This window comes from Fukomys damarensis, unplaced genomic scaffold (genome assembly GCF_012274545.1).
Source record: "Fukomys damarensis isolate Sample0158 unplaced genomic scaffold, DMR_v1.0_HiC HiC_scaffold_7, whole genome shotgun sequence".
NCBI classification, from domain to species: Eukaryota; Metazoa; Chordata; class Mammalia; order Rodentia; family Bathyergidae; genus Fukomys; species Fukomys damarensis.
Genome location: NW_022900919.1, coordinates 21,949,031 through 21,968,672, shown reverse-complemented (window position 1 = coordinate 21,968,672; position 19,642 = coordinate 21,949,031). Strand labels below are relative to the sequence as shown.

General features: G+C 36.7%; 1 protein-coding gene across 4 annotated transcripts in view; it reads left to right on the top strand.

Annotated features, from left to right (window-relative positions):
- The window catches only part of Saxo2 (stabilizer of axonemal microtubules 2), a 23,363-nt gene extending 7,238 nt beyond the window's left edge, over positions 1-16,125 (top strand). For 3 of the 4 annotated variants that reach the window (XM_033761119.1, XM_010621184.2, XM_010621183.2), the window contains 2 exons: positions 2,423-2,625; positions 15,022-16,125. In XM_033761119.1, coding sequence (XP_033617010.1) covers positions 2,423-2,625; positions 15,022-15,962 — 1,144 coding nt within the window. In that variant the 3' untranslated portion in view covers positions 15,963-16,125. The remainder of the gene's footprint in view (positions 1-2,422; positions 2,626-15,021) is intronic. The other variant, XM_010621181.2, reaches the window with a different exon arrangement.
- Positions 16,126-19,642: the final 3,517 nt, after the last annotated feature.

The following is a 19,642-nucleotide window of genomic DNA, read 5'->3' as shown; positions in this document are numbered from 1 at the left end:
ATTTTTTTTTTTTTTTTTTTTGGTACCAGGGTTTGAACTCGTGACCTTGCACTTGTGAAGCAGGTGGCGGAACCACTGAGCTAAATCCCTGGCCCATGTATAATTGTAGCACAGGTTCATGTCTCCCAGACTGAGTAGGAAATCTGCACAGGAGGAAGATTCAGAACATATCACATGTTGCAGGGTTATCTTGGATGAGTAGGCCTGCATTCACCTTTCACTGCTTCTCCACAAATAGTTGCCATGGGTTTGGAGGTGCACCTTCTAACAAACACTTCAGCTAGTCTAACCAGCAAGACAGACTTCCAAGATTTCTCTCTGCCCTTTTCTCCCTAATTTCCCTGCTTTTGGATTGCATTTTAGCCTATTCCCTACTAGCTGTGTTTAGGAAGAGCAAAGAACAACTCACATTTCTTAAGAAAAAGAGGTACATGATTTAAATAAATAATAATCATTTGTGAAACATCAGGTCTCAGTCTCACAGAGGTGAGTCTAATGGAGAAGGCATTTATCTAAAGCACAACTCAAAACACATGTGAAATCACAACTGATAAACTCCATGAAGGACAGGCACAAGGTACCCTAACAGCTAGAATAAGAGGTTTGACTGTCAGAGAGATGAAGGGAATAAATGACCCTGAAAAGTGTTAAGTAGTTAACTTGGTTAAGAGGAAGGAAAGTGAATTCCAGGCAGAGGTGGTAGTAGTAGTGGGACCAAACATCAAAGTAGGAAAGTCTAAAGGCCAGCTCGCACAGAGAATGCTACAGGAAGCTCAGTGTGAGCTGAGGCTGTGACAGCAGCCAAGCAGGGCAGCTAGACTGTGTTCAGTTTGTCTATGTTCTCAGAGCAGTAAGAAGCACCGAAGGCTTCCTTTCTGTTTTCTTTTTGGGGTGGGGGTACAGGAGGTGTTGAATGAACAGATGAGATAGGTAAGGAGGAAGCCAGGGAGAGAGAGCAAGAATGGCCAGTTGAGGTGTACATGTGAGCTACTTTGGATCCTATATGGAGACAAGCTTGGGCAGAGGACTAAGTGAATACAGCTAAGTGAGTTGAGGCAGTTACTGGAGAGTGATTCAGATGAGCCACTATGAAAGAGCCGAATACTACGGTGATTAGATTTAAGAGATGTAGGAGACAAAATTGACAGGAGAAGAGACAAGGTTAAAGGGTGAGTATTGGCTTTCTGACTGTGAGCTGAGAAGATCGTGCTATTCATTAACACATGGAACAATAAAAAAGACTAGGTTTCTTGGGAAAAAGTGGGTTTTCTTGGAGCATATGGAATGTTGAAGTGCCACTGAGTATCCAAGAGGCCATATAAATACTGATGTGGAGTTCAGAGAAGAGGTTCAGGCTGAGATGTAAATTTGAGAGTCATTTCTGTATTTGAAGTATTTGAAGCTATGCAAGTAGAGAGGTGTTGTCCTCATGACTAAAACATTAGTTAAGAGGAGGGTGTATAAGTCCAGGTCTTGAGAAACTGTTGAATAGAATATTTACTAGTTGAGTAGAAGAGGATAAAGCTGCACAGGAAACCAAAAAGGAGTAATAGAGAAGGCAGGAAGAGAGAATTTCCTGGAAATAGACCATGTGAACATAATGTCAGTTACTGCTGGAGAGGCCAAATAAGACACGGACTAAAGGTATCTGATGTGTTTAATGACATGGAGTCACTATGAACCTTAACGCTATGCTGCAGTAGTGACAGTCCTGAAAACCAGAGTGAAGAGGCCTGAAGAACAGTTACAGGAGATGAGAAAACAGAGTCAAATGCCATAAGAATGCATATCATAAAGAGAAGGGATTCAGTGAATATTTACTTCTTTTTTTTTGAGCTTATAAACACATGAACTTTTTTATCATTACAAGAGAGTTAAAATGAGTGGCATGAATCCAGAAGAATCTAGAAGAAAAGCAATCTGTGAAGACTCAGAATATTAGTATTGGCTAACATTGAAATAATAATAGTAGTAGCTAATGAAGTGCCCTTAACATGTACCAATCATTCTTGTAGAGTCACTGATCCTTTCACAATGAGCAGGAAGAGTCTTTTATGTAGGATGAGTCAGGATTTTGACAAAGTAGATGCAGGGAGATATTTCTATATTTTGTAGGTTTATGAAACCTTTCACCTGAGGTTACTTCCACATTAGAAAAAATTCAATTACTTGAGGGTTTTATTTACTTAAGATCAAATTATCTGAGGATCTCTTTTGATGTTTTGAAAAGCTAGAATTTAGGGTACATTTTCTTAAGCTTCGTAGTCACAAGCCTTACAAAGGTATTAAATTACTTCTTTCAAATATTTCATCAATTATAGCCATTTTAATATCTTCCAAGACTTTTCAGTTCAGAAAAACTTTGAAATTTTAATACTGAGATAATTGCAATAAAAGCATCTTTCAAATTTATTTATTTCAGATCAGATTATCGTCCTTATGAAATAGTGAAACAACTTCGCCACATGCCAGAAGAATATAAACCAAAACAAGGAAAGATTGATCTTGGCACTACCTACAAAAGAGATTTTACTTCTTATAAAGTGCAGCCTGTGGCAATGCTTCGGCCTTTGGAAAGGCAGCAAGTTAAAAAAGGAAAGTTGGACACTGTCCCAACCTATAAAGGTAACTTACCATTTCAAAAATTAAGGAGCTAAAACACTAAAACTTCCAATTTTGACATCTACTAACTTTGATGTGTTGCCAAATTTAAGTCTCAGAATTTAGGAAAGAATTCTTTTCTCTTTTGTTAAAGTACTATTGTATATCCAAGAAACAGAGACCATTTGCCTGATGGAAAGATGAGAGACTTGGGTTCTTCTCCAAATTCTTAGTTTTCTATATTTCAAAACATTTGACAAAGGATACCATTGAATAAAGGTTGTGTCACATTTGTCACTTTATGTCACCTTTAGTTATCCTTGTCCCCTTGTTCCTATTCCTAAAATGGGTTGAACTCTACTAAGAATTCTGGAGTCTTTGAAAAAGTTAAATAAGTGGCAACTCTCTTCTTTATTCAGGTTCCAAATCAACATAAAAGGCAAAAGAGTTAGTAGATTCCTTCTATATTGATAAAGACTAGGATGGAAGATAAGGCTTCCATCTGTAATCAGGTAGTTCCTGGTACTGAACCTCAGGATATGATAAGCTTATCCACCCCACTGGCCAATGCTGAACTACCACATACATAGGGGACCTGCTCCTCTGAGACTTTGAGCATGGAGGAGTGAGGTGCCTTCCCCCTTCTGGCAGCTCTTCTGAAAGAGTAGGAGCTGGACAATGAATGACCAGATGTTCTTTGTGTTTTTGTGTTTTCTTCTTGAAAAACACATAATTTTCAAATATTCTATTACTTTTGTGAGATAGGAGTCTTGATTTTAAAATACATATTCTTTTCTTATTTTTCAGTACCGGGGATTAAACTCAGGACCTTGCCATGTGAGGCAGGCATGGCACCACTGAGCTAAATCCCTGGTCCATAAAATATATGTTATCTTGATAGTAGATATTATGTTTTCTTTTTAAAAAATAATGTAATTGAATATACGGGCTCACATTGTTTCCATTAGTTATGTGATATAGCTGAATGGGTATAACCTAATATAAAACCTTTTTATAAGAGTGATGCCAAAGTAATGATTCATACTTTAATTAGACCACAGCTAAATGCATACTTTTTCCTTAAGATTTCCTGAAGATTGCTATTTAATGGGTAAGTAAAGTGCATGATCAGTATATTGTGATATATGAGCCTACATATTAGAGAAATATAAACATTATTTCCTGAATTTTAAAATTATGAATATATAAGGTGCTGTATAAGTAACAAATTATGAAGACTGGATATGGTGAACAATCATAATATAATCAGATATAGTAATAGCTAACAGATAGGTTTATTTATATATACAGGATATAATGTACCGGACAAAATTTGATGTAAAAGGTAATTGATGAAAATAATTTTACTTCATCTTTTATATAACTGCAGTGAGATGTTTTCTCTCCAAGATCTATGAAACCGTATCAGTAATGCTGATGTCGCTTGATGCTGTGAATATACATATGGTGTGGACATGTGCATACACACACACACACACACACACACACACACACACACACACTCACAGACCAACCTAGTTGGCTTTCCATTACCTGAGTTCCCTGTGATTTCCATATTTCCACTACTATAGTTCGCAATTGCTTCTGGCTTTCTAGCTTCTAAATTTTCTGGTCAGGAAAGGTTCTATTTTATATTTGCAGGTTTTCAGGCACGTGACAACAGAGATGTGAAGGGACAAGGCTGTCCTTCACCATTCTGTGCAATTTCACTGAAGGTTTGGTAGATATCTACTTAAGGAAAAATATCTATAAAATCTAACTCTAAGAGTTAGAAGATAAAAGTAGGACAGAAATAGGATATGATAAAAAAAAATTCTCCAGGTTGGTAAGCAGGGCAACATTTACAATCTGGACATTTTTTTTCTTTTATTTTTTTGGTACTGTGCACCCAGCAATGAATGCATGCTAGACAAGCACTCTAGTACTGAACTACATCTTTGGTCTTCTTTATTTTTGAGGCAACATCTTGCTAAGTTACCCAGGCTGGCCTCAAACTTGTGATCTTTCCGCCTCAGCCTCCAAAGTACCTGGAATTACAGACATGCTCCATTGTACCTGGCTTGGACACAGGATTTATGAAACAGAAATGTATCTTTCCCCAGTATCTTCAGCACAGAATCTTATATTAAAATACATTTGATGAAAATAGGACACTGTTTGCCAGGGATTTAGCTCAGTGTGGTTCCGCCACTTGCCTCGCAAGCACAGGACCTGAGTTCAATCCCCAGTGCCAAAAAAAGGACACTTTCATTTCATAAATGTTTTAGTGATTACCTGGCCCTGTGCTAGTCATTGTAGGAAATAGAAATCTGGAATACAGAATGTTTGTTGACATTAGAAACTTTATAATTGATAACCAAGATACAAAAATCTGAAAACTACAAAACATTGATGAAAGAAACTGGACATAGATATCCTGTATTCATAGATTGGAACAAACAGTGTTAAGTTGTCAGTACTACCCAAAGCAATCCATAGATTCAACACAATCCCTATCAATATTCTATTGGCATTTTCCAAAGAAATAGAAAATAAGCAATCGTACAATTCATGTTGAATAATAAGAGATTCTGATTGTCACAGCAATCTTGAGAAAGAAGAACAAAGTTAGAGGCATTACACTTCTTGATTTCAAATTATATTACAAGGATATAGTAATCAAAATAGTATGGTACTGGCATTAAGAACAGACACATAAGATCACTGGAACAAATCAAGAACCACACAATATATTCAAGCTCATATAGCCAACCAATCTTCAACAAGGCCACTATAAATACACAATAGAAAAAGAATAATCTTTTCAATAAATGATGTTGGAAAAATTGGATATCCTCATACAAAAGAATGAAATTGGATCTTTATCTTACACCATACACAGAAATCAACCCAAATTTGATTAAAGACATACACATAAGATCCAAAAGTGTGAAAGTCCAAGAAGAAAACAAAGTTCCTTGACATTGACATTGGAAGTGATTTTTTAGATACACCAAAAGCACAGGCAACAAAAGAGAAAATAGACAAACGAGATTACCAGAAAACAACCTACAAATTGGAAGAAAATATTTGAAAACCGTATATCAAATAAGAGATTAATATCCAAAGTATATAAGTAACTCACACAATTTAATAACAAAAAATAAACAACTTGATTTTCATAATGGCCACAGGATCTCAGAACATATTTTTCCAATGAAAACATACAAATGGCTAACACGTATATGAAAAACTACTTGCCATCACTAATATCAGGGAAATGTAAATGAAAAACAAATTGAGATATCACCTCACACCTGTTCAGATGTGTATTATAAAAAAACATAAAATATAAAACTGTTGACAAAGATGTAAAGGGGGAAAAATTCCTTGCGTTCCTATAGGTAGGAATGTAAACCGGTGTACTCATTATGGTAAACAGTTTAATGGTTCCTCAAAAAAAAAAAATAGAACTACTATATTATATAGCAAAATCTTTTCTCTGGATGAATACCTGAAGGAAATAAAATCAGTACCTCAAAAAGATAGCTGCAACCCATTATTCAACATTATTCAAAACAACCAACATATGGAAACAGCCTAGGTGTCCACTGGTGGATGAATGATTAAAATAATTGTGAAGGAAGGGGGAGGGAAAAAAAGAGACACACAGAGTGAGATCCTTATCTCTATGTAAATATTTTTTGGATGAGATATCGTGGGGATGGAACCAAGTTTAAACACCCCCCCACACACAACCTAAAGGTGATTTTATACAATATTTATAGTGAGCCTTTTCAATTATAACTGTTACATGAGGTCAAATATGGAATTTTCCACTTCTGTCCTCATGTTAACATTCAAAAGGTTTTAATTTTTGAGCATTTTAGGTCAAAGATGGTCACCCTGTGTGTGTCTGTGTATGTGTGTGTGTGTATGTGTGTGTGTGTGTAAAATGGAATATTATTCAGCTTTAACAAAGGAGACTGTCATTTGTGACAACATGAATGAGAACATTTTGCTAAGTAAAATATTCCAGACATAAAAGCAAAATACAGAATGAACTGACTTATATGTGAAATCTTTAAAATGTTGAATACACAGAAGCAGGAAATAGAATGATAAATTATATCATAAAAACTAAATAACTGTACTAGAAATTAATTATATATCACAAAAGAAGGGCATTCACTACAAAATTAGTGGAAAAAAAATCAATGCTTCAGAGCTCTATACTTGGTAAAATATCACTTTAGGCTAGATTAGGAATTCATGATAGTAGTGCTATTGATATACAGAGAGAGTAAGGATATCCTAAAACCTGATATGAAATGAACAAGAACTCATAGAACCAGAAAACAAGAGAATTCTTCAGTAGACATGATGAGCACCAGAGATTCAGGGCTGAGAAATTAGAGTATAATCCCACACATGTTTGTTGGGGTCAGACTGGAATGAACCTTAATTGCCAGGTTGAGGGGTTTGACATTATTCTTAGAGCCCTTACAAGTGTTTATGGGGTTCTGATGCCAGGTAGGATATAGCCAATGGCAGAAAGCCATGGATTTAATTGCAGAAATGTTTTAAGAAGGTATACAATTTAAAAATATTTTTAATGCCCATCAGACAGCTGTGGAAGCAAAGAACTAAAATTTCCAAAAGGGAGGATCTTTTCCTAGCTGAGCTTAAATAGCCAACACTTTACTTCAGTGGGAGCATTTGTCAAATCTAGGCCTGGGCTAATGATTGAACAAGGCATGACCAGAGCTGGTCTATTAAGGGTAACAGAACCCAGCAGAGTGCTTGATATATGGGCTGGTATGACAAGTTGGAATCTAGGAGAACCCCAAATGCATGGCTGATTTTCTTTGTGGAAAATTCATTAAATGTTTAGGGAACATGATGGATGGAGAGATAGTAGAACAGAAAAATCCCGCAGAAATATCCCATAGTCTGATATGAGTGAAGATGCTTAGGAAACAAAGTCCCACCAAGAATGAAGGTCCTACCTCAAACACACCTCAAATTTTGTCCTCAAAACCTTTGAAACTAGAAGAAGACTCTATCGACTAAAGATGCCTTTGATGCTGACCTACTCTATTTGTAATTGGACTGAGGTGATCTTCACATCCTATCCACTAATACAGGAAAGAACAGTCTCCTGTTGAAAATAACATTGGTTTTTGTTTATATGATTATTTTGTATATGACACTTTACTGTAGTAAAATATAAGACCTATGAAGCTAGGCGTGGTATGCACACCTATAATTCCAGCACTCCAGAGGCTAAAGGCAGGAGGATTGTCACAAGTTTTAGGCTAGCTTGGACTACATAGGAAGTTCAAGGCCAGCCAGAACTACATAGCAATATCCTGTCTCAAAAATAGGAAATCTTTGAAAAAAATCAGGAAATACAAGAAGAGATACTAGTTAGGAAATTTCCAAAATCAATAATAGAATCAGCCTATGGATTCAAAAAGTTCCACAAAACCCTCAAAAACCACAAAGAAAATCATCCCTAGGTAACTGTTGTCAAACTTTTGAAGATCAAATAAAGATGAATTCTTACAAGTAATAAGAAAAAAGCTACTGATTATGAAAAAATCAAGAGAAAACAAAAATTATATCTGATTTTTCAACAGTACTATACCTAACTTTTCAACAGAAATTATGGAAGCCCAAAGACAATGGAATGGCACCTTTAAACTGTTAAAAGAAAAATATATTTATATTAAATATATTAATATTTATATATTTTAAATGTTAAACTCAGTGAACCCTAGAATTTTATACTTAATGACAATATAGTTCAAGAAATAAGGTGAGGAAAAATTAAAAACAAAAATAAAACAAGGCCAGGAAATGTTTCCAGACAAATGAAAACATAAGCAGATAATTCATTAGCAGCAGACTCATACTACAAAAGTACTGAAGGAAGTTCAAGTGGAGAAAATGATTCAAGATAGAAGCATGAAATTCATGCAAGAATGAAGCACACAGAATTGGAAAATATGTGATTAAAACAAAACAATATTGAATACTTAAAGTTACAATAATAATAAAAATGTATAAGTAAAATATATTGGAATAATAGCAACAAATAATGGAAGTTAAATGATTTAGGAGTCCTTCTATTGTTCTAGAACTGGTAAAAGTATCAATTTAAGTTTGACCAGGTCAGAGAGATCCCATAATAAGTCAAAATATACATCTTATTTTTAAAAATATGAAACATTTTAATTAAATGTATAATAGGAAAAATGGTATAATAAAAATGCCCTTTTTTTCAGCTTTAATTGAGTTTATTGGTACATTTTAGTGATACAGTACAGTTACATTCATTGTTGGGATCTTGTACCTTTACATGACAAGTCTTGATTCTCATTTTTTCCCCTTACCGCTGCCCTCCCTTCACCCTCCTCCCCTCCCCATCTACAAATACTTTATTTCCATCTTTTCATTATCTCACATTTTTTTCTTTTCCCTTATTACCCTTCCCCTACTCATCCCACCTTCCCTACACCTTTAGCTCCTTTCTTCCCTTTTCGAAATGTCAGTAATCTCATTAGGATCTTGTGTATTATTGCAGATTATTCACACCAGAGAAACTATTCGGTATTTACACATGTGTGACTTATTTATTTCACTTAGGAGCATATCTTCAATATGTATCCATTTTCCTATGAATGAATCTATTTTCTCATTCTTTATGGCTGAGTAATATTCCATTTTATAGAAAAACCACATCTTTATCCAGTTTCCAACGGATGGGCAATCATATCACAGAGAAGTATTTGCACCCATGTTTATAGTGGCACAATTTGTAATAGCTAAATCTTGGAAAAATACCCTTTTTTAAAGTAATACAAAAGGTAGGAAATAAATGATATGGCAATAAAGAACATATGAGGAATATCAAAAGCAAATAGTGACATAGTCAACTTAGCCCAATTAGGTAATTCATTACATGAACCATAAACAAAGTAATGTATGAATCAAAGCTCAAAGATTGATTCTTCACACATTAAAAGGATATTATGGGCCAGGGATTTAGTGCAGTGGTTCAAACGCCTGCCTTGCAAGTGCAAGAACCCAAGTTTGATCCTAGTACCAAAAAAAAAAGATTATTATGAAAAACATACCAAGAATTTACAATTTTCATAATGGACAAATTCTTTGAGAAACATAAATTTCCAAAACTAACTCAAGAAATAAAAAGTCAAAATAACCCTGTATTCATTAAAGAAATTAAATTTATAGAATTGAAGATGTCATTTAAAGCCTTATTATAAAGAAAAAGTTCAGGAGTTTCAGCCTCTGAGTAAGATGCAGAATGCTGAAGAGTATATTCTTAACCTACAGTCAGATAATCTACAAAATTACAAATGTTTATGAATCCTTTAGAATTCTGAGACCACAGGTCGACCACCTAGGAAAAATGCCTCCTCCAAGTTGAGATAGGGTGTGCAAACGCCATTTCACCTGGAGCAGAGCGTGAACTGAAGACTGGCTGACATGCAAATAGATAAAGAAATGAATTTTTAAAAAAACAAATTATTAAAGACTGAATGTGGATTAATGTGAAACTATAGATGCCCTGTGAGCTTCAAACACAGAGTACAAAAGTACTCATGGACTTTTTATGGATGCTCACTCTGTGCTCATCAGAAAGATTGGAGGGAGGAGGCCAGAGACTAGAAAAAGCACAAAGAGAGGCATTTCCATCATTAGAGGAAAGACAGGAAACTCCATTTGAATACCTGTGATCCACAGAACAAAAGCACTAATTCACTGCAGTGTGGCATCATTCTGTACCCCCAGGGAAAAAGCAAATGTCTATTTCAGTTTGGGAAAGTGAAAAGGAAAGATAAAAATGAGACCTGTTTCTTGAGAGAACAGGAAATTGCCAGGGACCAACCACTAAAGATCTACTCCATCAGAAGGGCCAGGGCTCTGGGAGAACTCTGCTCTGAGAGCTGGGGCCACAGTGCCTGCCTAAGACTGAAGCTGAACAAGGACGACAAAAACCGCTCCTTATGCACACACTCCAGTACCACATCACTGAGCACTGGATCATAAGCGACATCAGCCTGCCATTAGGAAAGGGTAGGACATGGAGAGACAGAGTCTCTCTGGTACGGGTACAAAGAGAAAGCCTAAAGCTGAGGATGGAGCAGACATTGAGAAACCCCTTCCAGTAAACTAACCTCCAACCTGAGCATAAGATAATGCCAAATGAATCTGAATCTGGATATGTACTGAAGGTGAGCTTAGCAAGAGCAAACCAAATTGTACTGACTTAACCCCACTGTATCCCTTTCTGGATATAAGTACTATGTTACACATAGTGCCCTGCTTTCAAATGCAAACTATTAATTATATAAAAAAGAAAAAGGAAAAAGTTGGAGAAAAGGAGGGAGGGAAGAAGGAAGAAAGGATAGGAAGGAAGAAAGGATAATGGGGGGTGGATATGATTAAAGCATGTTATATGCATATATGAAAATATCACAATGAAACTCAATATAGTATACTGTATGAAAGGTAATAGTATATAAATAACAACAGTACAAAAGATGGAGGTAGGAATTGGAAATGTACTGTTACAAGGTGCTTAGACTATGATTGAGTCAACAGCAGACACATATTTGATGGAAGCCCTGTAAGATAATATCTAAGGATGCCAGTCATATTAATAAGTGCACGATGATGTTCATTCAACATCAGAATTGCCTAATGATGCATTTCTCAGAATGTGTCCTATCATTAAAGTGGTACATGGTTGTTTAAGTCAGGAGGGATTAATTAAAATATTTATTATAAACTTTAAGGCAAGGGATAGCAAACTTTGGCTAGTGGACCAAATCCAGCCCACTTTTTATAAATAAAATTTTATTGACACACAACCACACCCATTCACCTGTGAATGTACAGTACATGCCATCTATGGCTGCTTTTATGCCACACAATTAGAGCTGAGTCATTGCAACAGGGACTGTATGGCCCTCAAAGCTAGAACATTTCTTATCTATTATAGGAAAAATTTGCCAACACCTGTACTATTTTATAAATCTTGTGAAGGCATAAGTGTAAAGAAAAAAAAAGATTAATCCAAAAGTAGATTTTAAAAAAAGAGGAGGAAATAAAAAACTGATTGAACAAATAGAAAAAAATCACATTAAAATAAATGGTGTAACTATATTAGTTACAACACAGAGATTGTCATAATACATGAAGAAGAAAAAAGAACAAACTGTGTTGTCTAGTAAGATCTACATTAAATGCAAAGATACAGATACATTAGAAACAGAAGGAAAAATACGTACTACACAAACTTTAATAGAAAGTGACTTTATTAATATCAGAAAAAGAAAACTTCAAAACAGAGAACATTACCAAGGATAAAGAGGGACATTAGCTGAAGACAAAAGGCCAGTTTAGCCTCGTAAACACACTCACACCCACACACTCCTAAATGCATATCCCATAACGGTTGAGCTTCAAAATATACTAAGTAAAAACTTAACTAAAATGAGAAATCTACAATTATACCCAAAGACTGACATTCCTTTCTAAGTAATCTATAGAACATGAAGAAAACCAATAAGGATATAAAAACCTTGACAATACTACTAGAACTTTGATGTAAGTGACATTTGTAAAGTATTTCAGTCAACAATAACAGAATACACATTCTTTTCAAGTGCACATAGAACATTTTTCTGGGTAGACCATATTCTGAGCCATAAAACAAGCCTTCACAAAAAAATCATACAGAGTCTTATTTTTTGACCATAGAAGAATTAAATGACACAAAAATAATAGAAATCTGGAAATCCTCAAATAGTTGTAAATTAAACAACAGATTTCTAGATAACAAATCACTGTATGCAGAAGTAAAAATTTAGAAAATATGCAGAATTTAATGAAAATGAAAAAAAACTACATCAAAATGTTTGTATTAGAAAATAAAAAATAATGTTCAATCCTCTATTTTTGGAAACTATGAAAATAAAAGCAAATTTAATCTTAATTACCTTTCTCATTTCTGGGACAGAATACCCAACACTCACATTTTAGAGGAAGGGTTTATTTCAGCTCATAGTTTATAGAGGTTTCAGTCCATAGTCAGTTGGCTCCTTGGCATGTTGGCACAGCAGAGGGGCGTGGCAGAGGAGAAACAGTCCATAGAGGGGTAGGCAGGAGGCAGCAAGGCAGCAAGCCTGCCTTCTTTCTGTCTTTTACTCCATCCAGTCTACCAGGCTTTTGGTGGTGCCACCCACACCTAGGGTGGGGCTTCTGTCAGCAGTGAATCTATTCAGCCACATCCAGAACTATGCTAATTCTAATCAGTGGATTAATTCAGTAACACACACCCCACCTATGAGCACATGAAACTTTCAAGGGACATCTAGATACAATCATAACAAAATCCAAAGGAGAAACAAACGAAGAGCAGCAAACAATGCATTTGAAAACAAAATACCAAAAAATGGTGAAACTGAAAGATCATTCTGTTAAAAGATAATAAAATTAATAAACCAAGGCGGGGGAGATGCTAATTTCAAAATCAAAAATGAAAGAAGGGGCATCACTCTAGATTTTACAAACCTTTATTTTTCTTCCCTTCTTTCCTCTCTTCCTTCCATTTTATTTTTTATTTTATATTTCATTTTGACAAGGTCTCACTGAATTGTGCAGGCTGGTCTCTGGGAAATCAATCCTCTTGCCTCAGCCTACTGAATATTTGGGATTATAGGTGTGCACCACCACACCCAGCTCCTTTTTCTTGTTTTTGAACATCATTTTTCTCTTAGTCATTTTGGCAGCAAGCCCTGTCCCTGTATGATTGTGTAAAATTATAGACCTTCAGTATAATTTCTAGTTTCCTTTTAGTTATTGCAATGTGGTAGTTTTGAAAGAAGAGATTCTTTCATGGTACCTCAAGAAAAAAAGTTTTTGGCAAAGCAACGTGTGAACTGGAAATGGAAAGCTATCAGGTATGGAGGGAGTTTAAGAGATACTCCCTCATCTTCAAAGAGCTGAAGGATTTCTGTTATAATATCTTTCCTTCTCTTTACACATGTGCTCTGACTGCCATTCTACCAGCTGACCCTTCTGCTTATTATTTCTGTCTCCTTACAAATCCATTTTGACTATAACTTCTGCCTACCATTGCCCTCCAACTTTACCTCCTGACATCCTTTTAGGATCTTCTCTGTCTGGCTCCTTATTTTCAACTTTAGGTCCCCAAACAGGACTGCTTGATCTAGCTCATCTTTTCTCACAAGTTTATTTCACAGGTCTGTGGAAACGTAGCAATTATCTGCTCTTGTGTAAGGCACTCACTCTTATCCAAACACAAGTGGCTTAATCATTAGTCCAAAACTTGGCCCTTTGGCAGCAATATCTATGGATGAGGAAGTTTTCTCTTTGAAGGAGGTATCCACATAATGAGCATTTGGGATTATTCCAGTAAACATTGCCTCATCCATGTTTGAATACATTATCTTGTATAAGAATGTGTCTTTTGTAGATTGGTATTTAGAAATACATTTTGGCAATGACAATTTTATAGCATTCCTCAGTTTACTACCATTCTCATATAGAAATAATCTAAAGAACCCTCAGTTGAAGTATAAACACTGCAGTCTTCCAACCATGGTCTAGGTAATCTGCAGGAAGCAGGCTAAAGGTATTCATTTTCTAAATCTCAGATCTGCCTATTGACTTCCAAATTCTTCATCAACTTAAGCATTTTAAAATGCACTCATTTTGGACCCTTGGCCTAGAGACAGCTCTCTCTCATTTGGGAATGTTATTAAGTCCATTTCTTGAAGAGGAAGAGTTGAACCACTTCTGTTTCTAAGATAGTACAAGTTACCCTGTCTTTGTTCAAGGAGTCCCTTCAGTTTCTGGGAGTGTCATTTAGTTTAAATTCCCTGTCCATGGAGGAATCTCTCTACAGCAAGGAGTAATACCCAAATCATTTTTGCCCATAAATCAGAGCACTTCTATAAGCCTTGCATTTTATGGATTACCTTAGCATTTTGTGAGTTACAGCAAAAATCCTGGCTAGTTCCTAAGGATATGACCATAATCTTCTAAACTCTGTCCTCACCTATAACAGAGCCCTTTTAGCTCTCAGTAGTCTCCAGCCAGGCTCAGATGTGCCATTACTTTCTGTGTGATCAGAGAAATCTAGAGGTAGAAAGTTTGGTGTATTGAAGTGGGGAGATGAATAGAAGAGGGTGGAAATAGAGAAAAAAAACAAATCTGAAGGGAATCAAGTTTCATTCTTGATGCTATCATTTGGATCTCTAAAGAAAATGAATTATGTTCAGCAATGAGAAGTCAGTCATGACTTTTAGAGGATAGTTGTTTTTTTCAGCAATTAAAAAATGTTTTGTTTTAATTTTAAAGATGATTATAGATCTTGGGACATTAAAAAAAATGACCCCTATAAACCAGAACAAATTTACCAACCCCCAACTGTGAAATTTGGAAACTCAACTACATTTCAGGATGACTATGTTCCTCGGGAGACAAAGCCCAGGGAAAGCTTTAAACCTTCTGTGGTCAGACGTTCAACAGCACCTTTTAATGGTGATACGAGTCATCGCCTTGCCTATATACCTCATCAGCTAGAAGTCAAGTTTGTAAGGCCAAAAGAAGTTTACAAGCCAACTGACCTGCCTTTTGAGAAACTCACCACTCACCGGAATGACTTTCAGGGTCTTGTTGGTAAAACTGCAAAACTGTGCAGACCAGCCTACACCGGAGTGGCCCACAGTGCTCACTTTGAAGGAAGCACTGAATTCCGTGAAAGTTTCCAACCATGGGAAATCCCACCACCTGAAGTCAAGAAAGTAGCAGAGTATGTGCCCCCTACAGGGAGCATGCAGTTACACAGCACAAGCCATCTCGACTACATTCCTTATCAGGCCAGCCGTGTTGTTCCCACCAGGCCAGTTTCTCACAGAAGAAAAAACAATTTTCCATTCCAAGGAAAAAGCACCATGAAGGAAGATTTTCCAGCATGGGAAAGTTGTCGTCCAGGACTTATTAAGCAAGAGCAGCAGATTCCCAACCCATCTGGAAAATTTGATGGTTTGAGCACTTCCAGATCTCACTATGTGCCACATGAACTGATTCCAACTGAGAGTTGCAAACCTTTAAATGCAGCCTTGAAGAGTTCTGTTCCATTTGATGATGTCACCCTGTACTCCATAGAGTATGCTCCGAAGAAACAGGAAATCTGCCCAGCTAGCTATCCCACTCCTCCAGGTTATATATTTGAAAATACAAATTTCCAAGGTCATAAATTCTTCCGCAAGATCACCCCTACAGTGAAGGCTTTCTAATAATCAAATTGTGTTTAAAAAGAAGCTACATAACAAGGCATTGATTTTCCAAAGGAAACCTCAAATTTAATAGTGAAAAAAATCATGAGAGATATGTTTAGCTTTTTAAACTAAATTGGAAAATGTACCATAGGAGTTAAGGGCTTAAAATTGATTCTGAATTGACATTTTAATCAAGACTGTTTGTAATGTGTATTTCTGAAAGTTGTATATTCACATGTGAACTATTTCCATACTGTTTGGTATGCCTGATAGTGTATCCTCAATCTATTACCATTTATACTTCTGTTTATAATTATAGCAATTTTATGCTTATTCTCATAGCAGTTGTCATTAATCAAGCACATTGGGACTATCTAGAGTAATACTGAAATGATACATGGGTTCTTCTTCCAAGGCCACAGGGATTCATTTTCCCCTGGCCTGAAGTCACCAGTAGTGGTGGTGCTAGAGACTGCCGCTCCTCCCCATGTTCCTGCTAGTGAGAGGTGCTGCACTGTGCCAATGAGCAGCTCTGGGCTGGGAACCAGAGGACAGAGTTCTGGTTCTAGTACCATCAGTTTCTGTTTGTGCCATCTTCCTCAAGTGACTCCTGTCTCTGAGCCTCTGGATCTTCATGTGTGAAAGGATTCTCTTCCACATACCTCACACAAAGTTTGTTTTGAGTTTCAATCATATAACACACTTTAATCCATAAAAGTACAAATATAAGAGATTGTTAATAAATCAATTACTTTGTGCACCTTATTTGCCCTTTTGATTTAGGGTAATTATCTAGGAAGTCTGGCAGCTCTGAAGAAGTCTTCAGGGTAAATTTGGGTGATTATGCCCCTAATTGCCACATCCAGATTCACTGTTCAGAAGTAGGCACAGGCCCCGTATGGAACACAGTCAACTCATTCACCACTTGCAGCAAGAAAATAAATGCTAAGAAGGGAGAAAAAGAAGAAAGTCTGCAACAACAGATTACACTTTCAAAGTCTGGAAATTTCCTAATGAATTAAACCCTTATTGTGTGTTTTTATGTATAAATGGTTACATTATGGAAGAATACAGTTTGTCTTAGCATGAAGTTAGCTAGTCTTACACCTTTACGGTTATTTCAAAATATATACTTCATTGAGAATAAATTAATATTTGCTTAAATATTTCTGATTATTTGAAAGCAACTTGTTTTTATATTTACATCTATTAGTAAAATATGGTATGTGAAATTTTACAGTTCTATGCAATAATTAATAAAACATCAATGAAAGGATTGGATTTTCATGAAATCATTTGTTTCCAGATTTCTTTGGAAAATAAAGCATTTTAATAAATTTATGTCTAAGTTAACCCACATATAAGTAGACATTTTTATTTTAAAGTAGAAAGCATTATTATACAGTCCAGATTTGAAATTCTGTAACATGACACACTCACAGCACATATTCCAGTGCTGGATCTTCAATTCCTCTGTAATGTGGTAGGGTTAGTCTCCTCCCTGGACAGAGGTCACTCCATAAGTCATCTACTGGGGTTTCCTGAGGCAATATGCTATAGGTTGAAGATATAATGATGAAAAAATGATGCCACCCTATAATGTAACTTAATACTCAATATAAGAAGTGTGAGAAAAGAGATTAGAACAGAGTACAGCAAAAGACATTAAGGATGGGAGTTCAGTAAAGTCTTCCCTATGGGAGATAACTACTCACTGAATCTTGAAAGTAGGAACCTTCCAGATCAAGAAAAGGGGGAAGGACAGCATGAACACAGTTACACAGCATGTATCCCTGTGCATGAGTTAAACAGATTTTCAAGATATAGCAGCAGTGGAAAGCTAAGAATCCCCAGTTCATCCGCTTTTTAGTATCCATGAAATACTGTACAGGAACAGACAGACAGACAGACACACACACACACACACGCACATTTTAACAGCCCTGGAAGCTTAATATTATATAGCAACTGTTAGGTAAAAGAGCCAAAAACCCAGGACTAGACCAGGATGACAACAAGCCTTTATTATGGGGAGGATCTGCCAGGCTGTCTCTGAACAAAGGAGAGAGAAGCAACATGGCAGCACAAGGAGCTTTTTTTATAGGAGCAGGGTGGGGTCAGCCTAAACTGGGGTAGAGTTGAGCGAGGTAATATTAAGAGATTGGAGGAGCCTGTGACATCAGCTGTTAGGAAGTAGCAAGTATTAGGTTACTTTTTTGGTGGGAGAAGAGGCACGATGAGAAGCCTGTCCTTTGTTGGGAGAAGCCATGTTTTAACATGGAGGCTGCTATTTCATGTGGCAGCCATCTTAAGACAAGGGAAATCTAACAGCAACCTGTCAGCTTCTGGAAAAAAAGTTGGTAGGAAATTTCCACCTCCACTCTAACCCATTTCCAAAGTGGGTGTCTGCATAATGTTGTTGAGGTGAATAAGACTACAGACTCAGAAGTTAGAAATGGAGGCTTTATGATTTAGTTTTTAAAAACTGCATAGATAGCACAGAATAAACCTTGATGTCAGCTGTGGGTTCTGGGCAGTGATGGGTCCATGCAGGTTCACCACTGGTAACAAATGTGCCATTCTGATCCTGAGGCTGACAGTAGCGGGGGGCATGCATGTGTGGGTTAAGGGTATATAGGAAGTCTCTGTACTTGCCACTCAGTTTTCTATGAACCTAAAACTGTTCTCAAAAGTAAAGTATCATTTAAAAAAATCTTCATGCTAGGAAGAATGGAGGGATATTTACTAGTTAAAGGCTGGGAATCTCATACCCCAGCTTCTTACAGTAGCTAATGGATACTTTTTAAAAACCACAACCTAAAGTTCTCTGAGAATCACTCATAAAGGAGAGGAAACATCTTAGATCCAGCGGAGAACAGAGAAGTCAATCTTGCAATCATGAGTTGGCAAACTTTGAAAGGCTATTTATTGAAAGGGCCATTGTGTCCAATGCAATGTCAAGATTCTAAGAAGACTTCGGCTTTTTCTTCTGTCCATTTGGTGTTATGTGGAGGGGCCAATTTTCTCCCTACATCATAGACACAGGACTCTCTCCAGTGTCACCCCTTCCTAACTCACCCATAAGCACGGCACACAGCATCTCCTCAATGGCTTAAGTTATTTCACCATCCCTGGCCTCCAGTATCCCCATTCAGGCTTTTATTTTTGTCCATTATGGGACTATAATGGCTGTACTGGTATTTACTAGAGAAGCAGATATAACACAAGATATACAAATATATAAGAATTTACAAGATTGGCTCACAATGGCCACTCACAGAGTTGGATGAGGAAGAGTGCAGAGGGTCTGTCAGCACACTGGAGACTGAAGGATTTAATCCAAGGTCTGAAGCTCACTGCAGTGTCCCATGGGAGTTCATATCAGGGGGCTGATGGGTGTACAACGCAAGGCTGAAGAGTCTACATTGGAAGGAAAGCTGATGTATCCAAGCTGGAAGCCAAAGAGTTTGAGCTGCAAGGTAGGAGATTAAGTCCAAGACAATGATGGGAGCTCTTCCAAAGGAACAGAAGCACCCCTCATTTCCCCTAGGGTGGATCTCTCATGCCCTCTTGTAGGACATGGAATTGCTGAGCTGATTTAGCTGAGCTTTCTTAACCAAAGTTCTCAAGTTGACACAGTCACTCAACCATCACAATGGCTAACAAGCAAATGGTATTTACAGAGGGTAAGCAAGTAA